The following is a 27,575-nucleotide window of genomic DNA, read 5'->3' as shown; positions in this document are numbered from 1 at the left end:
TTAAAAAGGGAGCAGGAAAGAAAATATGTTTGATACAATGCGTTGTGTAATGAATTAGTAGCCTTTGGTAAGTAGGGTTCAAAAAATACCCGTATCTCAAAATAAATTCCATTGACTAACAATTACGGGCCAAAACTAAGCTAAATGACATTCTGACTATTCTTGGACAGAGTTTAAAAGTTCTGAGTAATGACATTGGTTGAACTATTAATGTAAATCCTTAAAATGTAAGTAGTTTCCTGATACTTTCCACTTTGGGGCATCTTCAGAAAAAAAAAAAATCCCACACAACAAAACCAGATGCTGCTCTACATTCATAGGAGAAATCAATGGATGGGATCAATATTCCCTCCATAGGTAATAAATGCTGAGAAGCATTTCTGTCTATCTAAATTGATCCTAGAGAATTCTTTAAATTGGTTCTGATGTGTATAAAAACCATTTCCCTATTGATCAAAGCTTTTCTTGCTTTCTTTCTTTGATATGTTATTTCATCTCTGCCACCAGGAACAGTCTCAGGTTTCTCTATGCAGTTATGATAAACAGAATCTCTCAAATCCACACAAGGTTATATTTTAATGAAACAAGAAGTAACTGGGTTTGTGTGTGAAGATGAATGCCCTGGTTACAGTTTAGGCAGTACCAGTATTTTTTTAAATTGGGAGAGTTACCAAATCTGAATTATTTGCAAGGAAGTCTAAAGCAGCTGCTGTACTTTTATTAGAAGGAGCTGTCCAATCCCTGCACCTGGACTGATCCATTGGCTCTGGGAGTAAGAGCTAAGAATTTTCGATCTGTCACTGTCCTTGTTCTTCTCTGTGTGTGAGCAGAAGAGCTCACATTGTTTGCTGAGTCTTTGGACAAAAATTACTTGGAGCTGACAAGGAGTGCTAGTTATCAGTCTGAATGCCTCAGCTACAGGCAGCTGGGGAGTTTGTGACTCTTGTTAAAATACTATTTTATTAACATTTAAGATGCTAGACTACTCTGGAAACACTAAGGACTTGTCTGCTAAAACAGGAATGTTCAGAAAATCAGACAATGGAATGTTACATAATTCGTAAATTAATTTGCCTGAAGGATAGTTTAGTGCTTCAGTGTGTCTGTAAAGTGCTTGCCAGCGAGGAGTGGTGGTGGTGGTTTGTTCCAAAGATGTCACTGTTTCCACCTGTTTGAACATGTAAAACAGGGCTTAGTGTGGTCTTGGCAAGGTCTTGCTCAAAATTCCTTGTACAAAAAAGACAATAATCACGGCTGTGGTTTCTGTTTAGGCTCTTACGAAATATAAATTGTCAAACTGTCTTTTGACAAGTACAGGTTTTGTTCCCTCTACCCCAAGTAATTTGGAGCCACCAACCCAGCAAATTAATCCTGTCTAGTTCTGTCTTCTGAAGAAATGCAGTAACAAATTAGATTGCTTCAGCACACCAGCCCTAGTTTTAAATTCATTCACCAGTTCATATTAGCAGATGGATTTCATACTGTATTCATAGGAGTGGCTTTGGTTCATTAGGATTTACACCGCAGCACAGGTATGGAAAGTTCCTTGCAGATGAGGAAAGGCATGTTGCTTACTTATATCTAACAAAACTGAGCTTCTCTGAATTCAATAACTTTGCTTTTAAGCTCACATGTTTAGGTCAGTGTGGAGACTCCAGTAAAAGTACTTCTTTTTTACTTTTTTTTTTCTTTTTTTTTTTTTTTTGACAGATTCCTGCCTTTGGCACTTTATGGTTATGGCCTTGGTCATATGGCTATGGTTATGTGCCTTTGGAAAATTTACAGGGATGGATTTCCATAAAAGATAATTCCTTTCAATTACCCCATTCTCCAAAGTCAGATATGTGTCTTAAAAGTAAAAAACAAACAAACAAAAACCCCCAAACAAACAAAACCAAAACCAAACCAACCAAACAAGAAACCATAAAAAAAAAAACCCAACCAAACAAAAAACCCACACTAAAATGTTAGTGTGATTTTTCGGGTTCCGTTCTGGTCTCAAAACAATGTAGGGGTATGCTTTTAGTAGCAGGAATTGTTCGTCTAGAAGGGAGTTAGTGGTTTTTATTGTTTTAAGTACAATGTATTTCAGTTCAAACAACGGCACTGCATTTGTAATTAATCACTGCCTGAACCCCAGAGTGTTGCCAGTCTGGAAATGGCAGTCTGGTGAGGCAGCACAGGAGAGCAGGAACAGAGCTCGTCCCTGTAGGACACTGCAAAGCTCCAGCAGCAGCTTAGTCCAGTGCTGGGGAGAGAAAGGGAGCAGAAGGCACTGATTGCTCAGAGACAAGGCAGTCTTGTCCGAGGAGAAAGGTGGACGGTTCAGACTCCGTGTCCTACACGATGCTGCTCCTGTGGCTGCCTCACAGCTCCCACGTCAGACAGGATTCAGAGAGCATTTTCACAAAAAACCCATTTCACCATCACCTGGGGGTAGTTTGGGGCCCGGCTCAGCTCCAGGTTTCTCTGTGGGTCCCCAGGGAGGGAAACAGCAGCGATATCATGGGCTGACTGTGAAGCCTGAGGCTCGCACGTGGAGAAACCAGCATCAGCCAAGTACATGTTAGTGCATAAATAGTTTTTTTTCTGGGCTAAGCTGTCATCCCTCTTAATGATTCCTTGCATAGAAGTTGTTTGTACTCTTAATTACCTTTGCTACCTTTCTTTACCTCTTCTAACTCACTGCATCCTTTCTGAAGCAAGTGACCAGATGGCCTGAGCTTATGTTATTCTAAGGACATAACAGAGGTACATCAGAAAAATTAGTACCTGTGTTCTAGCAATGGGCAACAGCAAATCAGCTGTAATTGGTACAAAGGCTGCTACTGTAGGGTCTCTCTGTCGTGGCAGTGTGCTTTGTCATCACCTCTGTCTGCCGGGTTGAGGAGGGCTGAGCTCAGGGCTGGCAGGGGGCCAGAGCAAAGCGTGGGTTTAGCTCCCCGTGTGTCCCGTGTGGGAGCTGCACCAGCAGATCCAGAGCAGCCTCTTCGTGAGCTGGAGACCCTGTAGAGGCTGTGAGATCTACAGGTCAGACACTTGGAGGCTTTGCATCTTCTAAGCAGAAACTGTTCATCTCAGTGAAAATCAGCCTAACTGCTGAGTTCGGTGAGTTTGCACAAAACAGCCCCACCTGACAGCTGGGTCAAAGGTGTGAGGAAAAATTTATCTTCAGGCTTTTATCTTCCTCTGAGTGTTATATCAAAGTGCCTTTGTTAGTGACAAGTAAGTATCCTTCATTAAAAAAAGAGCTTTGCATGACAATTATGTAGTAGTTTTTGTTTGCTTTCCTAATTGGAGAACATTTTGAAAGAGCAATAAAACACAATTTGTTCCCTCTTTCCAAAGCGAAACATCTCCTTTTGGAAGGAAGGAGGGAGTAAATTTACATTATAATGAGCAAATTGTTATGAGCCTGTAGATCAGTGTTGACATAAAGGGTGACGGAAATGAGATGTTCTCATTTTGTGCATTCCCCTCCCCTTTTGCTTGCATTTGCCTGTGGATCCTGTTGTTACTGAGCAAGGAAGTGGCTGCACTCGTGGTCAACAATAGCAACACATCACAATTGAGGGAACAAAAATTGGTATGAAAAAAGTCATTCTTCACCAGGGAGTGAAGAATGTGCATCTCAATCCTTTCCCCAGTGATGGAGGCAGGTCCAGGTTTCTACTACACCTTCTAGCCAGTTGGTTTTTACTGTCTTGTGTTTTCCTGTTGGTCTTGTCCTTTCCCAGCGCTGTCAGAATATTGGTGGGATGAGAGTGCTGTTCTTTGGCTTCAGGCATATGACTTATCTAGAAAGAGTTCAGAAAAACAGCAGGGTTGGGGTCTGCTCCTGCCCTGCTGCCAACCTCGGGGGTGACTGAGAAGCCAAAGCTTTTGTCTCAGTTGTCCCTCTGTCCTGCCCTTACTTTTGGAAGGGAACTGCGGCTGTCCAAATCTTTTCTCCTTCCTGTCCCTCTCTCTTTGTAACAAGTGGGTTCATTACTGGGTTGAGCAGCTGAAAGTGACATTAACCCCCTGCCCAGCTGTTGCAGTGTCAGGGCTCCAGGCGAAATGGCATTTGTTTGGCTCCTGGAGAAGTCATCCAGCGATTGCCTGGAGAGTCTGGCTGCAAGTGAAATCCATATGCAATGCTTCTGTCAGCAAAGACTTGCTGGAGGAGAGTTTATAATAAATATTCACATCTGCTGCTTTGGACACTCTAATCCATCCTACAGATCTTTGCTGTGTCAGGCTTTGTTCTAGATGAAGAAGCTGGGTAGTTACAAAGGTTTGCAAATAGGGCATATTTATCATGGTTAGCTCTACTTCCTAGTTCCCATTCTTGCACACATATCCATGACCACACCAAGCATAACTTGTAGTTAAATAATCTCGGTGCATTTATAAGGTGTTTTAGGCTACGTGTTTCCTTTGATAAGTGGGGAAATGAAGCCATCAGGTCTTCATGGGCAGAGCAGAGAACATCATTGTTGTGACTTAGTTTGAATGGGGGGACAGGATATTCCCTGGATAAACTATTCATCACACAGGCACACCCAAGGCCCAGTGGCTCACATATTGTTAAAACTGGGACAGATTCTTCCACACTCACTTCTGTTGGGCAGTATGTTTCCATTGGCCACTTGGGGAATAACCTGAGTCACTGAAAATAGCAAAATATCTCCTGTTTTTCATAATCTTCCCAAAAATGATGACCTTGGTGCCAGACTGTCTTTGTCAGTGTCAATATTAATTATTTTTCTGCTGGTGATATCAGCTTTCAGAGAGAAAATCTCGATACATAAAAAGCTGTAATCATTTGGAGGGTATATTGAACTTGCTCCTAATAGAAAAAGGTGTTTGACCAAGATCATGGCAGACAGTAGAGTGATCCTGTTGTTGGTAGGGCCATATCAGCTTTAAAATAAACGTATGGATTCCCCCCCCCATTTTTTTTTGGTACGTGAAGCTCATGATTATTATAGTTAATTTCTAAAGGAGAGAATCTTTATCTGCGGGCTGGGTAAGTAAGAGGTGCTTTAAACATATCACTTACCAGCTGTTACCTCTGCTTTTATTTAAGGATGAAGATAATAAACTTATAAACACATTCTGCTTCTTTAAGAGTGATGAAAACTGAGTTTGATTTGTAAATAAATACATGGAAACTGGGAACTCCTTAGAACCTTTCTTAGGTTTTATTTTTTTTTCTATGGTTAGACCCAATTTGATACTAAGAATTTAATTATCATCAGGTTTTTTTCCATAAGGATATAAGGGAGCAAGACCCTTAGTTCAGTTAGAGCCTTGACCTCATGGAAATTCAGCTGAAAACCCACATCTTCATGTCTTACAGCAGTACAAGCAAAGCAGCATTAGAAGCATGTCTGATGTTGATACCTCCAGGTATCAGAAGAGCATCTACTTCTCTGGTGCTCAGCCTTGTGTGTCAGAATCTGGCCCTGAGTAACTGTAGCCAAATATAAGTAAACCAGCCCTGCTCCTAATGAGGAGAACACCGGGGTCTCCAGATTCGCTTCATCGCTGCAAAATCCAATCTCACTATTATTGATCCGTCCAGCAGGAGCGTACACACAAGGGGGGGGGGTGTGTCTTTAAAAACCACGACCTCATAACTTGCGCGGCCTTTTCCAACCTCTCTGCCTCTGCTCTGCCTTGCAGGTGGCGTGGTGGCCCTGGGCAGCAGCGACGGCTCGGTGCGGGTGCTGCGGCGGGACGCGGGGCAGCTGTGGGCGCTGCGGGGCCCGGGCGGTGCCGTGCGCTGCCTGCGCTTCCACGGCCCGCGGCGCCTCCTGTCCGCGGGCGCCGACGGCAGGCTCTGCCTCTGGACCTGAGCACCGCCCCCGCCCGGCGCCGCGGGACCAGCCTGGGGCATCATCGCCGGTGTCTGCGCCCCAACGGAGCGTTGTTCGGCGTTCTATCCAAATAAACCCCCCCCCCCTCAGTTTCTCCCTCTTTCTGTCGGCCCCGCGTCTCTGCCCAACGCCAAGAGTCTCTCTCCTTCGGTGGTTTCTGGAGAAACGGCTTTACAATGACGCCTAATGACAGCGCAGCCGAATTGCAAGGAGATTGATTTTTTTAATGTAGCACAGCACGAGACGCGGGAGCCGGGGCGCCCCTTCCCCAGCGCAGCCGCCTGCGGGAAGATGAGGCGAAGTTTCCATAATGCGGCCATTGGGGATGTTTTCCCGGACACCGCCGGGGCAGCGGCGATGAGCCGGAGCTGGGGATCGCGGAGGGGCTGAGGGGAGCCGGGCTGAGAGGAGACCGCCTGAGGGAGTCCCAGCTGGCGGATCTGAGCGGGGAGCCGGTGGATCTGAGGGGAGTCAGTGGATCTGAGGGGAGCCGACGGGCCTGGGGGAACCCGCCTGAAGGGAGCCCCAGCCGGCGGCGGTGAGGGGGGAGCCGGGGGATCTGGGGGGGCTCCGGGCTAAGGGCAGCCCGGATGAGGGGAGCCCGAGGCGGCGGGTCTGAGGGGAGCCACCGAATCTGAGGGGGAAACCGGCGGGTCTGAGGGGAGCCCAGAGCCGTCGCCCCACCGGCGGCGGGCGGGGCAGCGGCCGGGGCGGGGGCGCCCCGCCCCTGCATTATTTTTTGGTGGTTTTTTTTCCCCCCCTTGCTCTCCCCTCTTTCTTCTCCCCTCCTCCCCCCAAAAAAAAGAAAAAATTGTTGCAAGAGCGGGCAGGGAGCTGCGCGGCGCGGGCATGCCCGGCCCCCGGCCCGGGGAGTCCCCGGAGGGGAGCGGGGGCTGCCCGCCCGCCGGGCGCGGGGCTCCTCCGCCCGCCTTCCCCCGCCTGCCTCCCGCCTAACCCGCGCTCGCTCCCCCCCTTCCCCCGCCGTGGCAAAGCTGGAGCCGCAGGAGATCCGCCGGGCACAGGGAGGGGACAGAGATGGGTTGTTTTCTCACACCCCCCCCGCCCCGAGACCTGAGGAGATGCAGCCCAAGTTCGCCACGATGACTCTGCTGCTGGCACCGGGGATTCTCCGCGGCATCCCAGCCTCCGGACCGCCTGAATCCTGCTCCCTCTGAATCCTCGGCGCCGGGTTAAAGCTTGATTCTCATGTTGTGGTTGCTGGGCTGCCGCGCTCCCCTGTCTTGCGATGGGAGGTGGAGGAAAAGGGATTGTCCGTGAGTCAACACCGAAAACGTGATTAGGAGGAACTGCTTTCACTAATCTGTTTCTAACCTTTCAGTCCTTGTTGGCCTGTGACCCCTCTCAGCTTTCAGATCGAGCCTGATTAGGTAAGTGTGAATTATTCGCTTGGGGTGAGGGAGGGCGGGTGGAGACGTTTTACTCAAAATTAACCACGATCCTGAGCTCTCTCATGATGAGAAATTATGAGAAAGTTCAAGCTGTAAACTAATTCTGAGCTGAGCAGCATTTGTTTACTTGTTGAAATCTGTCCGTGCAAGACGTCTGCAGTCTGTCTGATTTCCAGGATCGCTTGTGAGTTGCTGTGGGACATCTCAGCTGCTGGTAGCAAAATACAGTGCTCTTATTTATGATCCGTGGAGAACTTTTACATAAATATATATATATATATGTTTTGGAGAGTTTCTTCATCAAACTCTAACAAATTCTCTCGATTGTTTCACGTTTCCTCAGATATGAATTACTTTATTTGCTTGGGGTTTTTTTCTCCCTTAAAATGCCCACAGATCTGCAATGTTGCAACCTACCTGTAGCATTTAGGTGGGGAGATTCTCTGTTCTGTAGATAAGTAAAGCAGCCGTATCTGCAGGAATCACTTGATTTCCAAACAGCATGTTACAATAGATATTGCTGATAGGAGTAACAACAGGGTGCATAGTCCTTGTGATGGAAACGCAGCTAGTACTTCAATTAATAAGATATCTTTTTGAATTTGATAAAGCTTGTGTAATATCCGGTGTCTCCCTCTGTTGTGGCTTTGGAAAAACTGCTTTGTCAACAGGATCCCTTAGCTGCTTCTCTAGGATTAAAGCTTTCTTCTCCTGCTGCTGCTTTTTTTTTTGCATAAATTAAGGGAGAATTAATTGCCGAACATCTGCAGTCCACCAAAAATCCCAGTACATAGAGAATATCTCTCCGAGGGGTGGGGGGAAGTACGTGTTTGCCTTTGTGTGTGCAGGTTAATGCATGTTTGTGGATACTGTGTGTGACTGTGTGTGCGTGCTCCGGGAACGGAGGAGGAGAAGGGATGATGACACGCACATCCCAACAGCCCTTCTTTTGGTTTGTGCCAGGATCTACCTCCGTGGTTCCTCATTCCAGATAAAGCTAGTATTTCATCTCGCTGAAAAGTTTCCTGTAAGACTTTGCCCAGTTCCCTCAAGAGAGGTCAGAAATCAGTTTGCTGCCGGGGTTGCCCTGCCCGCGGGCTGGTGTGGGGGCAGGTTGGTGGCGGTGATGTGGCACTGTAGGAAGCCAGAAGCGCTCCCAAGACACCGGCACGGAGCCTTCGCCTGGCGCCGGCGCTGCCGGGGGTCAGTGCAAAGCTCCTCTCCCTCCCCGGGTCGATCCTTCGGCTCGGCCGCCTCAGCAGAGCTCGCCGAGGGTCGGGGCCGTGCTGCGTCGCTCCCAAAGTTTGAGAAGGGCTCAGCTTCATCAGGCAAACGCACTTCAGCTGCTCCATGCGTTTTGCAGGCATTTAACGTCCTGTCTCCGCGTTTCTCTCTGGGAATCACTGGAACGCTGAATAATGGAGCAGGTGAACCGCATTTTTGCTTCTGTTGGGGTTATAGGTACCTGCTGCAGGCTGGGCTGTGTTGGTAGCTCAGCTAGTCCCTCTTCAGAAATGCTGTATATAAAATTCTATGCTCTCCCACCTCTCACTGCCCAAGGATAATCCAGCACCATCTTTCATATTGGATACAGATCTGACAGCAGACTGTGCTTAACTCCTTTTTCAGCTCAGCTTTCCCACCCCAGCTTATTGGAGTGGGTCGTTCACCCTATGTAGCACCAAGGGACAGCGGCCATGGCTGGGGGTTTAGGCTGTGCTTAAACTGGGGGGTTCAAAACCCTCCAAGCTGCCACCACCATGTGATTTCAGGCAGCTGATTTAATTTCTGCTGCATCTGAAAACTAAGCTGGACAAATGAGGAAAGTAAAAATTAGATGATTCCGTGAGCCACCATTCCTCAGAGATACTTTGTGGGCATATACTTCCAGGCATGAGTGTCCAAGTTACGTATTTCACATCTTTGTCCTCTGTAACAGTAATGGAGAGGAGGCTTAATTTAAGTGAAACAGTAATATTTATCAATGCAGTTTGAGAATTCTGATTTATTCTTAGGTGATGGTTGAACCTATGACCATTATAAGGCAATATTCCTTGAATTTTGGGTTTGTTCTCACTTAAAAATACTTGTTTTCAGACCACAACACTGGTCTCCTTATGGAAGCAACTGTTTGTATCTGGCATTGAGATCCCATGGAGAAGCTGAGGAGGGGGATGGCTCTTCATGAAGTCTGGATACTTCTGTTTGTAATCCCTGGTTTGGTCACTCCAGCTGCCATCAATCATGAAGACTATCCTGCTGATGAAGGGGACCAGACCTCCAGTAATGACAATCTGATCTTTGATGACTACCGGGGGAAGGGCTGTGTGGATGACAGTGGCTTTGTGTACAAACTGGGAGAACGTTTTTTCCCGGGACATTCCAACTGTCCCTGTGTCTGTACTGAGGATGGACCTATTTGTGATCAACCAGAATGCCCTAAAATCCACCCAAAGTGTACAAAAGTGGAACACAATGGATGCTGTCCGGAATGCAAAGAAGTGAAGAACTTTTGTGAATATCATGGGAAAAATTACAAGATCTTGGAGGAATTTAAGGTATGACATCCTTTCTTCAGTATTTAGTATTAGTATGCTTTAGGAATTGTATTTTTGCTGGGAACTCTCAAAGGCACTCAGTATTTGCTTACTGCTGTTGATGGATGCTGAAGCTGAAGTCGTTTTTAGCTGTGGTGCAGGTCTGGCTCACGTAAAAGCTGTAAAAGCTGCGAAAGCTCCCCCTTACCAGCATTCACTGAGGGCCTGTGGTCAGTCAAAAGCCTCCCTGGGAATTGCCAGCCCTCTGGATCTGCCTCCTTTGCTCATATCATGGATCATGTTGGAGCACCAGTGGTGCATAAACCAATGCTGAGTGCTTTTTAAGAACCCCTTTTCCAATTAGGATTGCAAAAAAATTGATGGTGCAATACTGAGAGCTGTTACTCGTAACTGTATGAGAATGCAAACAAGTAGATGCTAAACTGTATTTAATGTTTTGATTTGAACTGGGGTAAGGCTGTCTAGAATGGAGAAGATGAATTCTAGGCAGATGACCATCTCGAGTAAGAAGAACTCTGGGGTTTTATTGTAATGGTTGAGATCCTCTTAGGAATGGTGTGAAGAAATCCTTTTGAAATGTATCTTAAAAATAAGACCAGATTCTAAAAAACCATTACCCTTTACACAACCTGCATCTCTCATTCTAATGGGTTTGATCACATGTTTTCAATTCTGCTAAGGAGGATAGCATTTCACAATGAAGAATGGTGTCTGTAAAAGCTGTAGGTACCCAAGTTTGTTCTCCCAGGTCACGTGGCTTTAGGATTTGTACCTCTATAATTAATGACAGCCTACAACTCTTCATGGCTGTGTGCCCGATCTCGTTATACACTTGGGCAGTTTATTTGCTTTCCTGCAAAAAGAATAATTTCATATTGGTCTGCGCTTCGCAAGTTCTCAGTATCATAGATGACAGTTTCCTTCTTTCCAGAAACTATCATTTCCAGTGAAAGTAGTGGTTAGTTCCTCTCTTCTGTAATGTGTGATTTATGTTCATCTTTTTCTGTCCATCTGTATCTGCAGTCCCTCAGTCTTGGCAGGATAGCTGAATACCACAGGCAGGGGGCAGAGCAAAGGTATGAGGAACATCTCCCTTGAGGTGCCATCCTGATCAGCCTGTTCCCTGCTTTGCTTCAGTGAGGAAAGTGAAGTTGCTGATCTTACAAACTGCTTAAATAAAGCAGTAAACTTGTGCAAAATCTTGTGAACTGCTCTTCTTGCCCGAGGAAGGCCTAGACCAGCTTCATCATGCTCCAGTGGTCCCTTTTTGACTGCTGTGTTGTCATCAGGTAGTGGGCTGTCCCACTAGGTGGTTGGATTCTTACATGAGAGTTACAGGGACTATTTTGGCGAGATGTTGGGAAGCAGAAAGCTACAAGGACTCTTTCTGAAGAGATTTCAATGGGAGAATAATGAGGTGGATCTTGTCCTTAAAATATTTTTGTGTGTGAATTAAGTGCAAAATCAGTAATCGCTTTTCCTGAAAGAAGTCTTTGCATCCTGATAACAGATTAAACTCTACAGAAATAGAGAATGTAGGAAGAAAGGCTAGTAGAGTTAGGAGCCATCTGGTTCATTGCTTGTTGTGTTCAGATACTGTGGGTTGCTGTGTGAAAAGTGCCAGTATCCTCTGAGAAACACAGAGTTGATGGTGTCACGCCACTCTCACACGCACTAACCTTCTGTCCAGAGCTAATGTGAGACGCCTCAGACTTAATTTAGCTGACAGTCAAGCTTGTGACCTGGACCTGTGTTTTGCTGAGAGCTCAATACCTTGTGGAGTAGGGCAGAAAAACCAGTGTTTTGGAAATCTGTGTGTTTACCTAGAATAAACAGTGGGTTTGTTTCCCTCTTAAGTAGTGTAGGAGAGTCAGGCAATGGAAGATCACTTCCAGGGGTGTTTAAGGGGGGGAAAGGAGCACCTGTGAACTATGACTTTATAAATGCTATAGGAAAGACCGAACTTCAGGATTCAGGAAACTGCTGCTCTGAAGTCTTGGCTTTATGAGGCACCCAAGCACAGATGAAAGTCAGAGCAGTTCGCAGGTTTTGCAGGCTCTGAGCTCTGCTTTTCCCTCATCCTGTTGCATTTCTAAGGTCTGCAAACTTTCTCACGTCCGTTCCACGCACACTGAAGTCAAAGAGGAGAGGCTTTCTCCAGTGACTGACTCAAACCCAGGCTGCTTTCAGTGGAAACAGAGGCACTGTTTTATGTGGTCTCAGAACCCTTTCACCCACTTGATTTACTTTTGCTCATATGGAGGTTCCAAATCGTCATCTATAGAAGGGCTTGTCAGTGCTTAGTTTCAGCTGAAATTAGCCTCTATTTAAAAATCTTCTGCGAGTGTGTGTCTGTGTGTGTGTGCCAGGACTGACTCATCTTGTAGAGATTTCAGCTGCCCGATCTTTCACAAATTAGGATTAATTTTCTTCTCTAGGGTTTTTTTTTTTTTTCCTCAAGGGTATCAAAATCTATGCAAGTTCCCATTTGGAAGAATTTTTCTGTGTTGTTGCTAGATTTTTGCTTAGATTTGGGGTGATAAACCCAAAAGCAATTTAATCTTTTTTCTTACCACTGGCAGTAACTCTGATGCTCTCAGGATAAAGGGGTTGTTACAAAGACCCATTTCTTGAATGTTTAGCTTTCTTGTAGTGAGCAGATCTTGCACATCTGATTTTTTGAGTCATAGCAGTCACAAGCACAAAATACAAACATGACAACAAGCCATCTAGCTCAGACAGCTGTCCAAATGTTTATGCTTGTGCCCCGCAGTCGGTAACACGTACAGCTGAAATACTAAACCGAAGTCCAGTTGTACATCTAAACCCATTAGGAGTTTTCCTTGTATCCTTTTGTAAAACCTGGTGTCCTAAACAGATGGTTTAGTAATGCCATGTAGCATTTTCACAGCTTTGTTGTGGGTCCTGGGGAGATCTTGGTGGGTTTAGGGCCCAAGGTCAAGGATTTGGATATCTGTGGAGCAGGAGAGAGGGTAGCCGTGGTGGGTTTTACTGGGATCCATCTCTCTCTTTCCCATCTAGTTTTTCACTTCTCTGTCAGCCTCAAATCTGCTCTCTCGGGTCTCCTCTGGCCCCTGTCAGAGGGAGCACAGGCAGTGTGGTGGCTGCAGGGCAGGTGTGAAGGGTGCTGCGAGTCTCCGGCAGTCTCTGTTTTCTCAGAGGGATCTGTCAGGGACTCTTGGGGTCACTTGGCTGCTTGTTTTTATTCCCACACACCATCCTTGTTTTGATTTCAGTCCTGGAGGTGAAGGTCTGAGTCCCAGGTGTTCTGTGCTTGCCTGCCAGGAGCAGAGATCTTTCAGGGAGGTTGTTGACACTCCCCTTCCTTCCCAGAGAGAGAAAACAAGCAAATAACAACTCTGGGGAGTGGTCTAGGTTATTGTAAATCCACATGGCTGTGTTTTAAATTAACGTTCCCAGACAGCAGCTGATGTAAACTTGAGGAGACAGTGTTCTGCCAGCGTGATGGATGTTCATTGGCAGCTGATGGAGCAATCCTGCAAATGTCACTGAGACAACAGTTTCCCCAAGTGCTGATTAGTTTTGTCTCTCTTGCATAACTTACTGAGAGAAAAGCACACACCTTCCCACGTTGGAGAAATGAAATTCCGGTGTGGTTACAGTGTACTCATAACCACGGTCAGGAGCTGTTGGAAGAGGATTGGGTTGTCAGTTTGGAAAGTCCATCATCAGTTCTGAACTTCCCTGGATCTCTCACCACCCAAGAGGCATACCCAGAATAACCTTCTGTGCACCTCTATGGATATGTAGCCAAATGCCAGTGCTGGGAGATGAACAGTCAGTTCACAAGAGATTGTCAAGCTGACATTCTCTTCATTTTAGACTGGAAAACAGGAACTGCTCCCTTTCTCTGCAGGAGGGTGAGTCGCAGTGACATGGGTTTGGTAGCGTGGTGCCATCTTCCAAGGCAGTGGCAGGAGTGTCCTAAGCACAGACATTAAAATACCTGGGTTTGCCTGGCAGGACATTGGGTGAGTTATCCTTTGGGTGGGGACACAAGAGGTTTTGGTGTCACAGCTTGGCCTTCCTGAAAATACTCAGGTCAGAGGAACATCTTCAACCTGCAGTTGTGAGCTGGAAAAACACTCTGAACATCAAGGACAATTTTTGGGTGCTCTTCAGTGGCTGCCCTGCTTTCTGCCGAGAGCTGCAATTTCTTCCAGCCATTGGCTCTGCCAAGGCTTAGCCTCTGCTGCCTGTCCTTCCCAATGACTTCTCCACCTCCTTGTCCTCTTCCCTTCACCTTCACTGCTCCCAAACCTGTCCTCAATCAAAAAGTGCCAAGGTGGTGCCCAAATGTTTGTCCCTTGCATCGAGCACAGGTGTGGAGGGATGGGAGAACATCCCTTGTCCATGGGCAGGACTTCACACTGGGGGGGAAAACACCCACAAAAGGAAAAGAAAAAAAAGGCAGAAAAGGGGCGATTTTTGCTTCTAAGGCAAAATCTTCACTGACTTGAAAAGAGCCAGGATTCAGTGCTGGAGTCGCGCTTTATTTTTCTTTCCCCTGTTTCCTGCCAGTATATCTTAAGTTCATTGCTTTGTTTTGTCCACAAATCACCTGTAATCTTTCACTGAGGGTTTCTGTATCTTGCTGACTTTATGGCACAGTAGGGATCACAGCTCTAAGCAGGGATCTGCAGGTTGTAATCAGAATTCCAAATAAATGAGGGACTGTGTAAGCATAGCATTATCATATACTAATTCTCAGCTCATTATAAAAAACCTTTACTTCAGAATAGTGGCACCTCCTTCTCCTTTGTTAATGCTCTTTTAAAATGTTTCATTAATGCAGTTAATCTGAATATAACTTAGCTAAGTAAGGCCTCTCATCAAAGGACACGTGCAAGTGTGCAGCAGCTGTCCCAGCTGCCGGTTGGGACCGTGGGTGCTCTGGGCTGTATCAGTGTGAGAGGACAGAGTTACAACACCTCAAATCTGAGGAGCTTCCTTGGGCCACCGGGTCGTGGGGAGGAAAGGAGCGTTGGAAAGTCCTCAGTCATGGCAAGCTGATCAGTGCAGGGACAAGCATTGCTGGAGCATTTTGGTGTAGTGCACTGAGCCACTCCTCCAAAGCACTGGTGGCTCTTAGACCTTTGCTCGTGAATTCCAAGAAGCTGATTACTAACCCAAGCCAGCGTGAGGCCACCATTTTAATATTGGCATTTTCCTCTCCAGGGAAGGAAGTTGTGTGCTGCAGGGTTTGTTTTTTTTTCTACCATGACTCAAACAAATGGGGCTTTTTCTATTTTTTTTTTTCCTTCTTCTCCTTGTGTGTTCTGCAATTTCACGTACGGCTAGAAAATCATAATACAAAAGAAATTTCAATAACGTGCCTGTGCTTTAATAAAAGGAGCCATGAACAATGCCAGCTCTGAAGATAGCATACAGCCATTGAAATCAGACAGGGGAAACAGAACATCAGTCAGATGGAAAAGTATGATTTATTGTCTCCCTCCTGGCAAAATTACAGTGACAATGTCTATGCAAAGGAATCTAAAATTACTGACTTACTGTATTTCTGTCATAATTTGTATCAAGAAAACATACTAAAATAGATAGGCCTGTCACATGTTGATCTATAGTGATACCTATTTTTGAAATTATGTTATGTACTTAGCTACTGATTCTGTAACATATATATTACATTATGCACAAATTTATTGTTAGAATAGGTGAAAGAAGATGGGCTTTACTCAGAATTTGGCTAAAAAACCCCCCATGCAGTTGTCTTCCTTGGCTGTCCCAGGCTGTGTTCATCTCTGTCACACGAGGTATTTCCGTAGGGCTGGTGAGTGTGAGGTCCTCAGGTCATCAGCTTATGAAGAAGGATGTCATCCTTAGAAACATTCACAGCTCATTAGTGAGAAGTTCTTTAGGAAACTGTTTCCTACTAGAGTGAGGGAAAGTGCAGGTGTGTGTTTGTTGCCACTGGAATGTGTTTTATGCAGAATTGCATTCATTAAAAATAATGCTCAATTAGCCAATTATTCTAGATATTGTCTTAAAGGCTGTAATTAGATAAACCATGTAGTGACAATGCTCAGTCTAGTTGCAAAATAAAAATACATGTAGCATTAGGCTTCCTTACTCTGTTCTGTGGTACAGTTCAGAGGGAATTCTTTGGGAATTAGAGTAAAATCAGTGTGCTTGGAGGAACATGAGGTTTGAAGCAGCTCCTCAAAGCAGGGAATCTCTCAGTGTGTTAACTGTGGTCATCCCAGTCAGCAAAACCTTTCTGACTGAGGCTTAGCCCAGTGTGCTCCTTGTGTTAGCAGATCCCAGTGTATTCTCTTATCGTAAGTAACCCATTCAAACCCGTTTTCATTTCACATTCTTCTCAGTTTGTGCTCATAACCCAGTGTGATAACATCCCCCGAGAGACAGAAACCTCCTGGACCCTGCTGGCTTCTCTCCTGGGGGTTTAGGCATTGGCAACTGGATACAGGGGGCAGACAGGAGAATTTGGAAACTGCCTTCTCCACAGTGCCAGCTGGTGAAGAGCTGCGGGTTCTCTGCTGCTGTGGACTGCTCCGTGGACCAGGAGTGGCCCACGGGGATGTTCCCTTGGTGTAAAGTTCAGTGCCAGGCAGAGAGTCCTCTGTGGAGTGTGCGTGATGCTGACCTGGGATAAGGGCTTGTGCAAGGGAGCTCCCGCAAAGCCCAATCCACCCTTCCAGAAAGTGAAGAGTAAGGCCAGGCTATCAAAAAAGAGACAGGGAGTGGAGAATGAGAGAGAAAAGTGACCAGGAACAGATCACTATTTGCCCCCTTGTGTTTGCCCCCTCACAGCTCTCAATGCAGTGAAAATGGGGTCGCTGTCAAAGCCCAGGAGCAAAGGGAACCACAACCACAGCAAACCCCAGCAGACATGAGATCTCAGCCCCCACCCACTGCTTGGCAGGACAGGGCTTCGGAGCAGGGCCTGGAGACAGTGAGGAAGAAGGGGATGGGTGTGTGTAGGTACAGCCATGAGCACTGAGCACCCTTGGGCTCCTCTGCCCTCGGCATTGTAAAGGAAAAAAGCAAATCAGCTCCTAATGGCTCCTTGGACGTAGACTCAGGATCAGCCAACATGTCTTTCCTTGGGAGGAGAAAAAGGTGACAGTGTGTGCTGATGGAGAACAGTAATGGGCTCTTGTCTCCAGCTCCAGTTCTGGAGTGACCCCTGAGCTCAGCAGCAGTGAGCAAGGGCAAAGCATGCAGGAAGGAGCTGCTCCTTGGAGGGGAAGGAGGGGATGCAGGAGCTCCAGGGGGAGAGACCAGCTTCCTTTTAGGGCACAGGAGGTGCAAAACTCTGTGAAATGTTGAGTCTGAGGGTGACAGAGCACTGAAGTCTGCAGTGGGACAGGACGAGCTCCCACCTGCCTGTGTTTGCTGCAGCCCAGCCAGGAGTCATCACCAGTCCATCACCGTGATGGTTTCCAGCCTGAGCTGTGTAGGGTCATGGATTTGTCTTCAGACGAAGCAGACTGACTAAAAGATTGCATTCAGTTCAGTGAAGAGCCATCACCTGGCTGTCCTGTGGGGAAAGGAGTCCAAATCCATCCCTGGTGTAGATCTGCCTGGCCGGTACTGTGGCTGTGCCTCTGACAATCCAGACGGGAAACTGCAGGAGAAGGAATGGGACCAAGGTCCACCTCTCCTCCAGGGTGATATGGCTGGTTATATTGTACCTACCTCCTTAATACAAATTCAGTATTTTAGCAGTTCACAGAGCTGATCATGCCACCTTCTCCTAGTTTTCAGCATCAACAAAGGAGGAAACAGCAGATTTGGGTATAGGGAAAACACACGTGAAAGGGATCACCTTTCTGACCAGCTTCTTAGTTCCTTTTTCCCTGCTTCAAGAAGCTTTCTCCTAGACGTGGCTCCTTCATTGCAGGAGCTGCCTGGGAGGGAATGGGGAGCAGGACACTGCCAGCTGGACTCACATTCCCTGTTGACATTAAAAGGGACTTAACAAATGTGGAGCACACACGGACGTTTTGTCTGTGTCCGAACAGGGCTGCGCATCGCGCTTTGGAGCCACAGTCCCATCTGTCATATCTATAACCTTTCAGAAGGAGTCCCTTCCCTGTGCACTGGGCATGTCTGAAGTGAAAAACTATTGTAATAAAGTCATAAAAATTATCACCGAAGTAATAGAGAACTCCAGTCCCCTCAGCCCCAGGGTAGGTGAGGTGCAACTATTGTAAGGAATAAAATGAGACATATATCAAAGCAAAGGGAGCGTTCTTATGGAAGAAGTGCAAAGTCATGTTTTTACAGAAAGCTTCGCTGCTGCTCTTGGGAGAGAAAAGCAACCATGAGACTGCAGATGCACAGCTCCCGTGGAAAAAGGGCCAGGACTCGGCTCAAGGTTGTCTCTCTCTCATCAGCTAATGGAAGAGTCACTCTTCAGGTCCAGACGTGGTTCCAGGAGCCTCTTAAACTCATCAAATTGTGTGGCACAGATCGAGTCTCTGAGTACAAAGCTCCTAATGCAGTCACAGTCCTGAATCATCAGATGTGGTGGGCTCAGGATGCCTCTGGTGAGGCACATCTTCTGTGCTTCTCTCCCTCATCTGGCTTACTGGTCTGCAAAGCTCCCCAGGAAGTTTTAGAAAAAGGTGGCCAGGATAATGCTGTTTCCAGGTATGGATAGTCATGGTCTGGGCAGGAGGGAAAGAAAGGAATACGTGATTTCTGGGGTGGATTACAGTATCCTTATGCCTTTCCACCTCCAGAATCCAAGCCTGCTCACCAGGATGCTGGAAGACCTCAGAGGTGTGAACAGACAAGCAGCACTTACAGGGGTGACTCAAATGGAGCTGTGGTTGGATAAGTCATGTAGTGACAGTGCTGTAGGCTAGGAAAATAGGCCAGTCATGTTCAGCCTCCTTGTTATGGGGCTACTTTGAGTACAGGAAGGAGTCACCATTTACAGGAAATGTTTTCAGGAATGTATTTGAGTGTCTCTTGTCCTTTCCATTGAGGAGAATTTGTATTCCATTTCAGTCTTACCTTAGGAATGTTTGTGTGTGTATGTGTGTGTGTGTGTGTGTGTTGGGGGCTCCCTTAGAAAAACCAGACCTCAGCATCCACTTCTGCTCCTTGGAAGCCAGCTCCTTGGTTCAGCCAATCTGCAGTATGGTGCAAGCATTTTTCAATTTTTGGATGGCACAGTTCATTTGTATTGCTAGTGCTCCATGTGAGTAGGATCCAGCTCCAGTTTTTTCACTGCAGATAAATTATCTAATGACTTAGTAGCTGTGGTTTTTTTCCTGTTGCAAAGTCATTTGCAACCTGATGGTGTTTTCAGTGATTGTACTCACCTGTGATCACTCAAGAGATTGTTTATTTGAGCAACTTTCCACCTTTGGAAAAGCCAAGAGTTACAGGTTCTGTAGTGTAATTGATACTGTAGCTCCACTAGCTGGGTGGATGATTTTTATTTTATTAAGTTGGTGACAAAAATGAGTGACATTTTTGCTGCTATTAGTAAAAGCAGCCCAAAAGAGAAGTGAGGAGATTTGTCTCACCTTCAGGTGGGACTCAGTCACCAACTCCTTCTCCACCAGTTTAGCACCTGCAAAATTTCTCAACTGAAAGCTTTCTCTGAATTTTCCTGCAATCTCCTGCTAATCTGCCTGAGATCACAGGCAGTTTCAATAACAATGAAAATTATTCTAATTTTGACTCCGGGAGTATCTCTGATGAATGCTATCCCAGTTCCTTTCTTATTCCTCTCCCCTGGTTTATGACTTCCCACCTCAGCCAGAATGCTGAAGCCATTTTTGCCTCTGAATTGATTCATCGGGTCCTTTTAAACTCTCTTCCCTTTCTTGCTTCCTGCCAGTAAATTCACCAGCTGAAACTGTAGCTACAGAAATAATTTCCATCAGAATTTCCATTGTCCTGAGAGCCATTAAAAGTTAGAGCTGCTCTTAAGGTGCCCAATTTGACAGAGTTCACTTTCCATCGCCCTGCTTTTCCTGCTGTTTTCTCTGGATTGAGCAGGATGCCACCAGTCCAGCCTGTCTGAGGAGTGAGGCTGGATGGGATTGTCCTAAAAGATGGAGAGACTGACAGCAGTGATGGTTTTCCTTCCCTTGGAGTCCAGGGAGTGGGACACATCCAGACGTGCAGGCAGGAGGTGCCTGTGGATGCAGCTTGTGGATCTGAATCTATGGCAAGGTCTGCGGAAGTGCCAGCTTAGATTCAGTACTTTCCAAACCACCTTGGCATTAGTGGAAATGGAGAGGATGTAATTTTCTGTTTAAGGGGTTGGCACTTCTTTTTCTAACATGTTCTCAGGGGAGAAAGCATTGCAATTCCATATTCAGTGAAACTACCATGAAAAGCATTTTTCTATCACCTAGAAAAGGCCTATCCATACACACCGTGTCCTTTTTGGTGTTTAAATGTCCTGATTAAGGTTCCCAGTGATACCAAGAGTTCTGGCATCTCCTCTGCATTTGTTCTGATGTGATGGATCTTTGGGATTCCCCAGGGCTCAGAAAAAAAAAAAAGCCCCCTGCCTTAATTTCTTGGTTATACACCACTTGAAATTCCAGTTGACCAAGCAGATTTCTCCAGTTATTCTGGCCACGTTGTAAATTCACCTGTTTGACTGGGGAGAGCATCACAGGCCCCAACAGCAGGTGTATTCAGTTCAGTGGAAATACTTAGACTGTGCTCCACTAACTTGAACAGCCCCTGCATGATGATCGGTAGGTCCATTGTAACATGATTAGATGGTTGTAAACACTTACATGTAGCTTTTCTATTTCATTTCCCCAAAGGAAATGTCAAGTATTCACGATACAATCGTCATGAAGTTTGTATTGCTCTGTTTGGCAGTGCCTGTGTATAATTGATGAAGGGCTGTTGTGTGGCAGACAGCACAAGGACACGGTCCTTATGTGATCACTTCATGGCACCTTGTCAATGAGACTGAGTCTTCCAGGGTGGGATTATGGGACATTCTTGTACAAAAACCCTCTTCAGGCTTAGCTGGAGAGTGTAGGAAGGAGGGACAAGAGAGCAGCCCAACAGATCCTGAGAGCTGGATCTCAGAAACGGCAATTGCAAGAATTTGCCATAGCTTTGAGCAGCCTCAGTGCTGGCTCCAGCAAAGAGGTAAACCTTCCACGAGGCTGAAAACCCAGGGACAAAGAACACACCACACAGCTGGAAGTCTTTTCTTGAAAAAGTGAGGGGAGGTCCAAAGCACTGGGGAGTGGCTGTGTTCAACACGCCTGGAGGAGCTGGCATCTGAATTCATGGAGTGGGAAGTCACGAGCAGCAAGGTCTCTGTACAGTCTGTGTTAATGGTACAAGCTCCACTGACTCTTGTAATACTTAGGTGCCAAAGGACACTTCAGTCTTGGAAGGCTGTTGGAAAATGAGCAGCATTTTCCCAGCTCCTGGAGGGGTATGAGCCTCAAACCCCGAGTCTGAGTGAAGCCAGCTGGAAGAATCACAGCTCATCCCAGGAGACTGCAGCCTTAAAACCTGGTCTGAGATCTCTAGTGAGCTGGGTGACAGCCCACGTGCAGGACTGAGAGGAGTGCACTTGGAAACCACAGTTATCCTGGTGAGTGTGGCAGAGGAGCAAACAGGGATGTCGAGGAAAATTACTGCTGATTGACAGAACAAACAGGTGAAGAAAAAGTATCAGTCACATGTCGCCTTCAGAGTTTTCAGTTTGTCTTGGGTAAATCACTCCCTTTCCACCCCCCTAGAGATGTTTGTGTAGAAGCAGCTCAGAGTGATTGACAAGCAGACATGAGACAGAGAAATCCTCACTGCAGGCAGGGAAGAGAAGGAATGCAAAATAATGTTTCACAAACACATATACATGTATATATATATATTTATGCTTCCTCTGTCCACTCAAGGACAATGCTTCCTGCTCATTGAGAGCTTTTGCAGGGCAGTGTACATGTGATAGAAAAGGCTTTCACAAAGGCTTTGTTTGGAGCAGCAGAGAGAGGTGGCTTCAGGTGGTGAAGTTGCGGACAAGGGAGGAATACAGGTGAGGTTCAGTGAGTATTTGGGACAAGAGAATTCCCGTGACTAAATGAGATGAGTGAGGTGGAGTAAAGCCTAAAGTCCTGCAGAAGTTTCTTTCGAGACCTTGACTAAAAACTTGAGGTTTTGTGTGTCGGTTATGGGTGTGATTGTACCAGCTGCCTGAGTCTAAAAAAATGTTTGCTCCAGATCTCTTCAGCTGTAAAAAAGCATTAACAAGTAGATTTATTTATCTTTATTAATAAGTAGATTTAAACGTTAAGTTTTGAGTTCAGATTTCTGTTTTTGCCACCTCTCCCTTAAGGTTTGTGAACGATCAGGTTTTTAGGCTCTTTTCCTCAAGAACTGTTTGATCATGTGATCTCTCTGTGTCCACCACTCTTTCTGGAAGACTTGAGGGGCGTCCCTATTTCCCCTGCTCAGGGTGTATCTTTTTTTTCATTCTGTTCCTCTTGCTGCCTTTTTCATTTGTTTGTCTGCATCATCTATCAAGTTTGTTGTTATGTGCTCATGCACATAAAATCTTTATTAGCCATGTGGATTCTTTATTCTCTGTTTTAATTTTCCTTCCTTCTTCCTTTGTTAACAAACTCTGCTGCTTCCAGATGTTTCCCATTTGACACCACCTGAGACTTAAGGTTTTCCCCTCCTTCCTCTGGCCACCCCAGGGTGTGTGATGGAGCCCTTTCCTTTTGGGCAGTGGTGAGGAGAATGTTTCTTCACCAACATCTTTTGAAATCCTTCCTAAAAGTCTTTAAAGAGATCATTCTGCCTTGGACAGCTGGAGTAAATGAATGATCGATCACCTTTTGTGATCCTTTAATCTTGCCAGTGTTTCCAGAATATCAGTTTAAGGGACGGCAGTAAAGCATTTGCACTCCCCATGTGGGACCGTGTCCTCTCTCGCTCCTGCTCCAGAAACCCTCTGTATTTTTTCAACTTCCTTTTCCAGTAGGGATGAGAGTTTCTTTTCTGGAACTGATGTTTGAACTTTAGTGGCTACAGAAGTGTAAACCACCCCTCTTCCATGGGGGATAAATCTTGGAAACAGGAAACAAAGCTTTGGGATGTCTTTCAGTGGTTCCCAGTTTGTTGTTTTGCTGCTGGTTCTACCTACTGCCTATATCCATAGAGAGAGGACCTTTTTTTGGCCAATTGTTCCCCAAGAAGGATAAACTCCAGGGAAAGTAAAAGCTTGGATGCAGAGCCTGCACACAACAGTTTGAAGATGCTCAATCAGTGTGCTTGGGGAAAAGTCTTTTCTGAAAGGGCAGGGTTTTGCGAATCGGATCCCAAAGCACATCCCACGGGAGAAAGTGCCAGGACATTCATAAACTAGGTGGGCAGGAGGGGCTGGGGAAGAGCCATGGTAAGGGGCACTGGCAAGTGAAAAAAATGGTCAGACAGAGGAAGATCCTGGTGGCAAGACCAAACAACTTGACCTTGATAGAGTGGGGGAGAGGATGTGGCAGAGGGTCTGGCTGACGCCAGAGCAGCCTTTTCTTTTGCTGGCTGCTCATTCCTTGTGCCCGCCGGGGTGTGCCCTCCTGCCTGAATTGTGCCCAGTTCTCCCCTCTTGGAAGGCTGCTCTCAGTGCCAGGGATCCCCGTGGTTTATTGCAGTGTCACTGTCAGGTTACACGGACAGCGCTGAAGCAAAAGATGTGTGTGTCGTGTCTCACTGGCTCAGAGCAGAGTCGTTCAGGGGCATCTCCTGCTTGTGCTGATCATGTTTAAGCCATGGATTGGGCTGCAGTCCTGGAAACCCATCCCATATTTCTTAGCATTGCAGCCAGCGTCGTAGTGAGGATGGGTACAAGTCCTGGAGGGTACGTCAGTGAAAGCCTGCACAAATCACAAGATCTAGTTCTGCTGCTCCGTATAATTAGCGATTAAAATGAGTAAAAACAAAGCGGCAATTTTCTTATTGATCCCCCAGCAAATAGTTCTGTCTATTTTCTGCTGTATTGTTTCTTCTTATTAAATAGCCTTGAATAAGAAATGTCAGTCAAATGGATTTAGATTCCTGGTGCTTCAGACAGAAATCAAAGCAGGATTGAATGAGGAACGATAATTAGAAAGAGGAATTCCACCTCCACACGCTTCTTCCCTTGCTCAAGGAGTGCTGATTTTATCTAAATTGCCAAAACCGTGAGCAAATGAAAGGTGATGGGAATTATAGACTGCAGACGCTGAGACAAAGCAAGGGAAGCTTTAATTAGTGCATTTTAAGGTAGAAATGAATTTCCTGGGAATAAATTATTAGACTCGAGACATATGGAGCTTCTTAGAGGTGAACTGAAAAGCTCTTTACCTGCCAGAACCAGGGCTCATCTGTCTTGTAGAAATGAGTGACCCATCACTGGGGTCTGCAACACATCAGGATTACTCCTTCTTTCTTAACATCTCACTTCTCTTTTTTTTTTTTTTTTTTAATGTTGGGGAATTCCCATTGCTGCAGACTCCCATCAATGCAACATAAAGCAGATTTTTTTTCCAATACCCACATTTTACTCGTTCGAGCGTAAGTGATGGATGTACCATTGCTGAGAAAATGGGAGGTACATATTGAACCTGCTGGTACTGAAAGGAAGTTATTTTCCTTTCAGTTCTCCTCTTGTTCTCCTTTCTTAGCTCTGTTGCTATCCTTTCATCACACTTGCACACACACAAGTCGCTGGAAACCTTAAAACACTGACCTTTCTGCTTTTCAACGCATTTTCGCAGCTTTTCCAAGGGTGAGGCAGTAACAACTCCGTGCTATTCAGGGGTGGAGGGAGATTCCTGTTTGGATTGATGGAGCTGAAACAAATCCATTTAGCCGTGTGCTTTAATCCAGAATTCCCTGACTCAGCTGAATTACTCAGTGTCTTAATTATTTACGTATTTTGTGTGAGTCTGTTGCTCACAGACCTTGTTGAAGCAAGCAGGAGAGGGGCCAGCACCAGAACTAATGGTAATGTCATGGGAGTGCCCACAGACCCCACAATAAAATGGTTTTGCCCCTCCAAGAGCAACACTGTTCTCCTCTGCCCTGAAAAGTGGGAGTGAAAGCTGCGGAGCTGCCAGATGGAGAGGCCACCCCAGCAACACCTTTTCAACAGTTTGGGGTGTGCTGGCAGGGGGGTCTACAAGGCAGAGCAGTATGGCCTGGAAAATCACCCTGTCCTCCCTTCCTGGGATGAACCAACACTCGTGACCTTCCCAAAATCCCACTCTTCCCTCTGGCTCCAGATGTGTCAGATAACACAGATGGGGAGAGCAGAGGTACAACCTGGTGTCTTCAGCTCAGGTTTTCTGGCAAAGGGACCTAAAGTCTCATGAAGGCTAAAGAACCCCACACCCCTTTGGGAAAACCAGGCTCGCACGCCGGTTTCTCTGATGTTCTGGTGCCTATTTCAGATGTTGCTCTTTTGTCCCAGAGGTTCAATTGTGTTACCCATGATGAATGATGCAGTCAGGGGGTATTGATGTGTTTATCTTGTGGCAAGATGGAAATGTTGCAAAGTTGTGAGCTGCGGGAGGCACTGGGCTAATCTGAGATTTGTTCCTAGCCCTCGCCATGCGAATGGTGTCGCTGCGAGCCCAGCAATGAAGTTCACTGTGTTGTAGCAGACTGCGCAGTTCCCGAGTGTGTCAACCCAGTCTATGAACCAGAACAGTGTTGTCCTGTCTGCAAAAATGGTAAGAAAGTACTGTGTTGAATTAACAAAGAGATATAAAGGAAACATTTCATTCGAATGTTGTTACTGCTGCATCCCCGCCAGGTTTGCTTCCATTGGAGTTGGGGATGCGACTTCTCCTTGTGCATGGCCTTCAGTTATGGGGTGGCAACTGGGAAAATTAAAGGCTGCCCTTCCTGGCCTGTGTCTCCTCCTGGAAGCAGATGGAATGGCTGACATGACTAAGGCTTTGTGGGACTGAGTCCTGGTATCAGTGGTTGTTTCATGTCATTGCTTTTTTCTCATAAGTAGTCTAATATAGAACCAGGTCCGTGAGAAAAGAGAGAGTCTTTGTCCCTAAATTTAAAAACCAATGCTTATTACCCAAGACCAAGGGAAAACCCACTGAAATCAATGGCAAACTTCTCCTGTGGCCGGTAAGACACTCACCAAGCCCAGAACATCGTTAGTTGTGTGCTGGAAGCTGTGTGTGTAGTGTTGGCCCTCACTGTCCTCTGAAGTGATTTCATGAATTGGAGCCTGATTCATCAATACTTTTAAGAAAGGTTTTGGAATGACTGGAAGTACCTCTTTGGAAAGGAACTGTTTCCAAGAAGGTCTCCCCAGTCTTGTACCACGTGTGTCTCTGAAAAAGCACCTTTCTCCTAATGTAGATGTGAAGACAGATTAAAAGGTAAGGCAGCTGCACGGAGACCTCTTCACAGCTTTCTAAACATGTAAAAAATGGCCACTTGGATTCATCTTCTCCTGTTTAGAATTCACGATTTGTATATATTTTCTCGTACATACATCACCGCTGCTGGATAAGAGTAATGGTTGCTTTTGGATGTAAATGAAAATGTTTGCGAAGAAATAACATTTTCAACACATTTTCTGCTCTTTAAGGCAGAGAGAAAGCAAAGAGTTTGAAAGCCAACATGCTTTTACTAAAGGAACTGGCAAAATTAAAAAATATCTGGAAAATTTTACCAGAAGTACTAATTGAAATCCTAAGGGTTCTATTAAACCACAGTTCTTGCTCCAAAGTATATTTAAGATTTACACTTAGTTTTGTGTTGCTGTTGAAAAGCAGAAAATGTTCATAGGAAGTTGCATTGGTTGGTTGTTGTTGTTGATGAGCTGCAGAGAAAAGGTTTGTTCCCCAGTTCTGCCCACCACCTTTGCTGTGCTTGAGTGTGAGGTTTCCCACCACACTCAACAAGACAGATGTCTTGTGTTGGTGACCTGGGGGTACCACTGGCCGTGGCTGTGCACAGTTCATGTCTGAACACAGTTCAGACTCATTTACACCCAAAAAAATGCTGCTCCTGTGTGTTTGGCCTCTGTTCCCATCCTGTGTAGGGTCCCATCCTGAATCCCCGGCATTTACACTGGCACCACATCCCATCCGGTTTGTGTCACGCGAATCCAACCTGTGAGCATCCCTCAGGCTTCCCGGGAGTGCAGACACAGAGGTGCCTCCACACAGGTCCAGGAGCTGCTGGATTTCCCTGCCGACCCTTCCCCACCGTCACCATTTCCCCAGTAACCAGCCTCTCCCTCTTTGGGGTGGGTGGCTTCCTGTGTCACAGTCCCTGATACCCCTGGTGACCAGGAAGGACCAGCATCTTTCTTCCCCAAACAGTCAAGAGTGCCCAAATAACCAGGGAAGGGGAAAGAAGCAGCTCCTGCTGGTGGGAACAAGGACAGGAGGACAAGAAGGAAAATCAGCCACGTGCTGAAGGGACTCTGGGGCACAGATCAGAACCCTCAAGTAGAAGCCAGGAGGCCTCACCCATGGTTTTACCAAATCCCTCCAACTCCTCTCTTCGCTCATCTTTGGGGGTACAGATATAAAGCTGTACAGCTGAAACCCATTTAAGGCAGGGCTGTGTCTCTCACCATCCTCTCCAGAGCAGCCTTGGGAATCCTGGTCTCTGGCGCCAGGGAGAACGGGGCTTGGAGCACAGCTCAGCCAGCGGTGGGTCATGGCTGTTCCTTGGGACTGAGGAGCTGAACCCCT

At 46.2% G+C, this 27,575-nt stretch overlaps 2 protein-coding genes across 4 annotated transcripts in view; both read left to right on the top strand.

Annotated features, from left to right (window-relative positions):
- Positions 1–9,459, top strand: part of SPAG16 (sperm associated antigen 16) — a 367,722-nt gene extending 358,263 nt beyond the window's left edge. Inside the window, exon 16 of one of the 2 annotated variants that reach the window (XM_027890314.1) lies at positions 9,371–9,459. In XM_027890314.1, coding sequence (XP_027746115.1) covers positions 9,371–9,420 — 50 coding nt within the window. In that variant the 3' untranslated portion in view covers positions 9,421–9,459. Of the gene's footprint in view, positions 1–5,670; positions 5,885–9,370 lie in introns of those variants that run through there. The other variant, XM_027890313.1, reaches the window with a different exon arrangement.
- Positions 9,406–27,575, top strand: part of VWC2L (von Willebrand factor C domain containing 2 like) — a 41,637-nt gene continuing 23,467 nt past the window's right edge. For both annotated transcript variants that reach the window (XM_027890316.1, XM_027890317.1), the window contains exons 1-2: positions 9,406–9,831; positions 25,445–25,574. In XM_027890316.1, coding sequence (XP_027746117.1) covers positions 9,427–9,831; positions 25,445–25,574 — 535 coding nt within the window. In that variant the 5' untranslated portion in view covers positions 9,406–9,426. The remainder of the gene's footprint in view (positions 9,832–25,444; positions 25,575–27,575) is intronic.

This window comes from Empidonax traillii, unplaced genomic scaffold (assembly GCF_003031625.1).
Source record: "Empidonax traillii isolate 1590-97213 ecotype Southwest subspecies unplaced genomic scaffold, ASM303162v1 scaffold284:size1552100, whole genome shotgun sequence".
Classification (NCBI taxonomy): Eukaryota; Metazoa; Chordata; class Aves; order Passeriformes; family Tyrannidae; genus Empidonax; species Empidonax traillii.
Note: the sequence above shows the minus strand (reverse complement) of the source record. Positions and strands in the feature narration are given on the sequence as shown.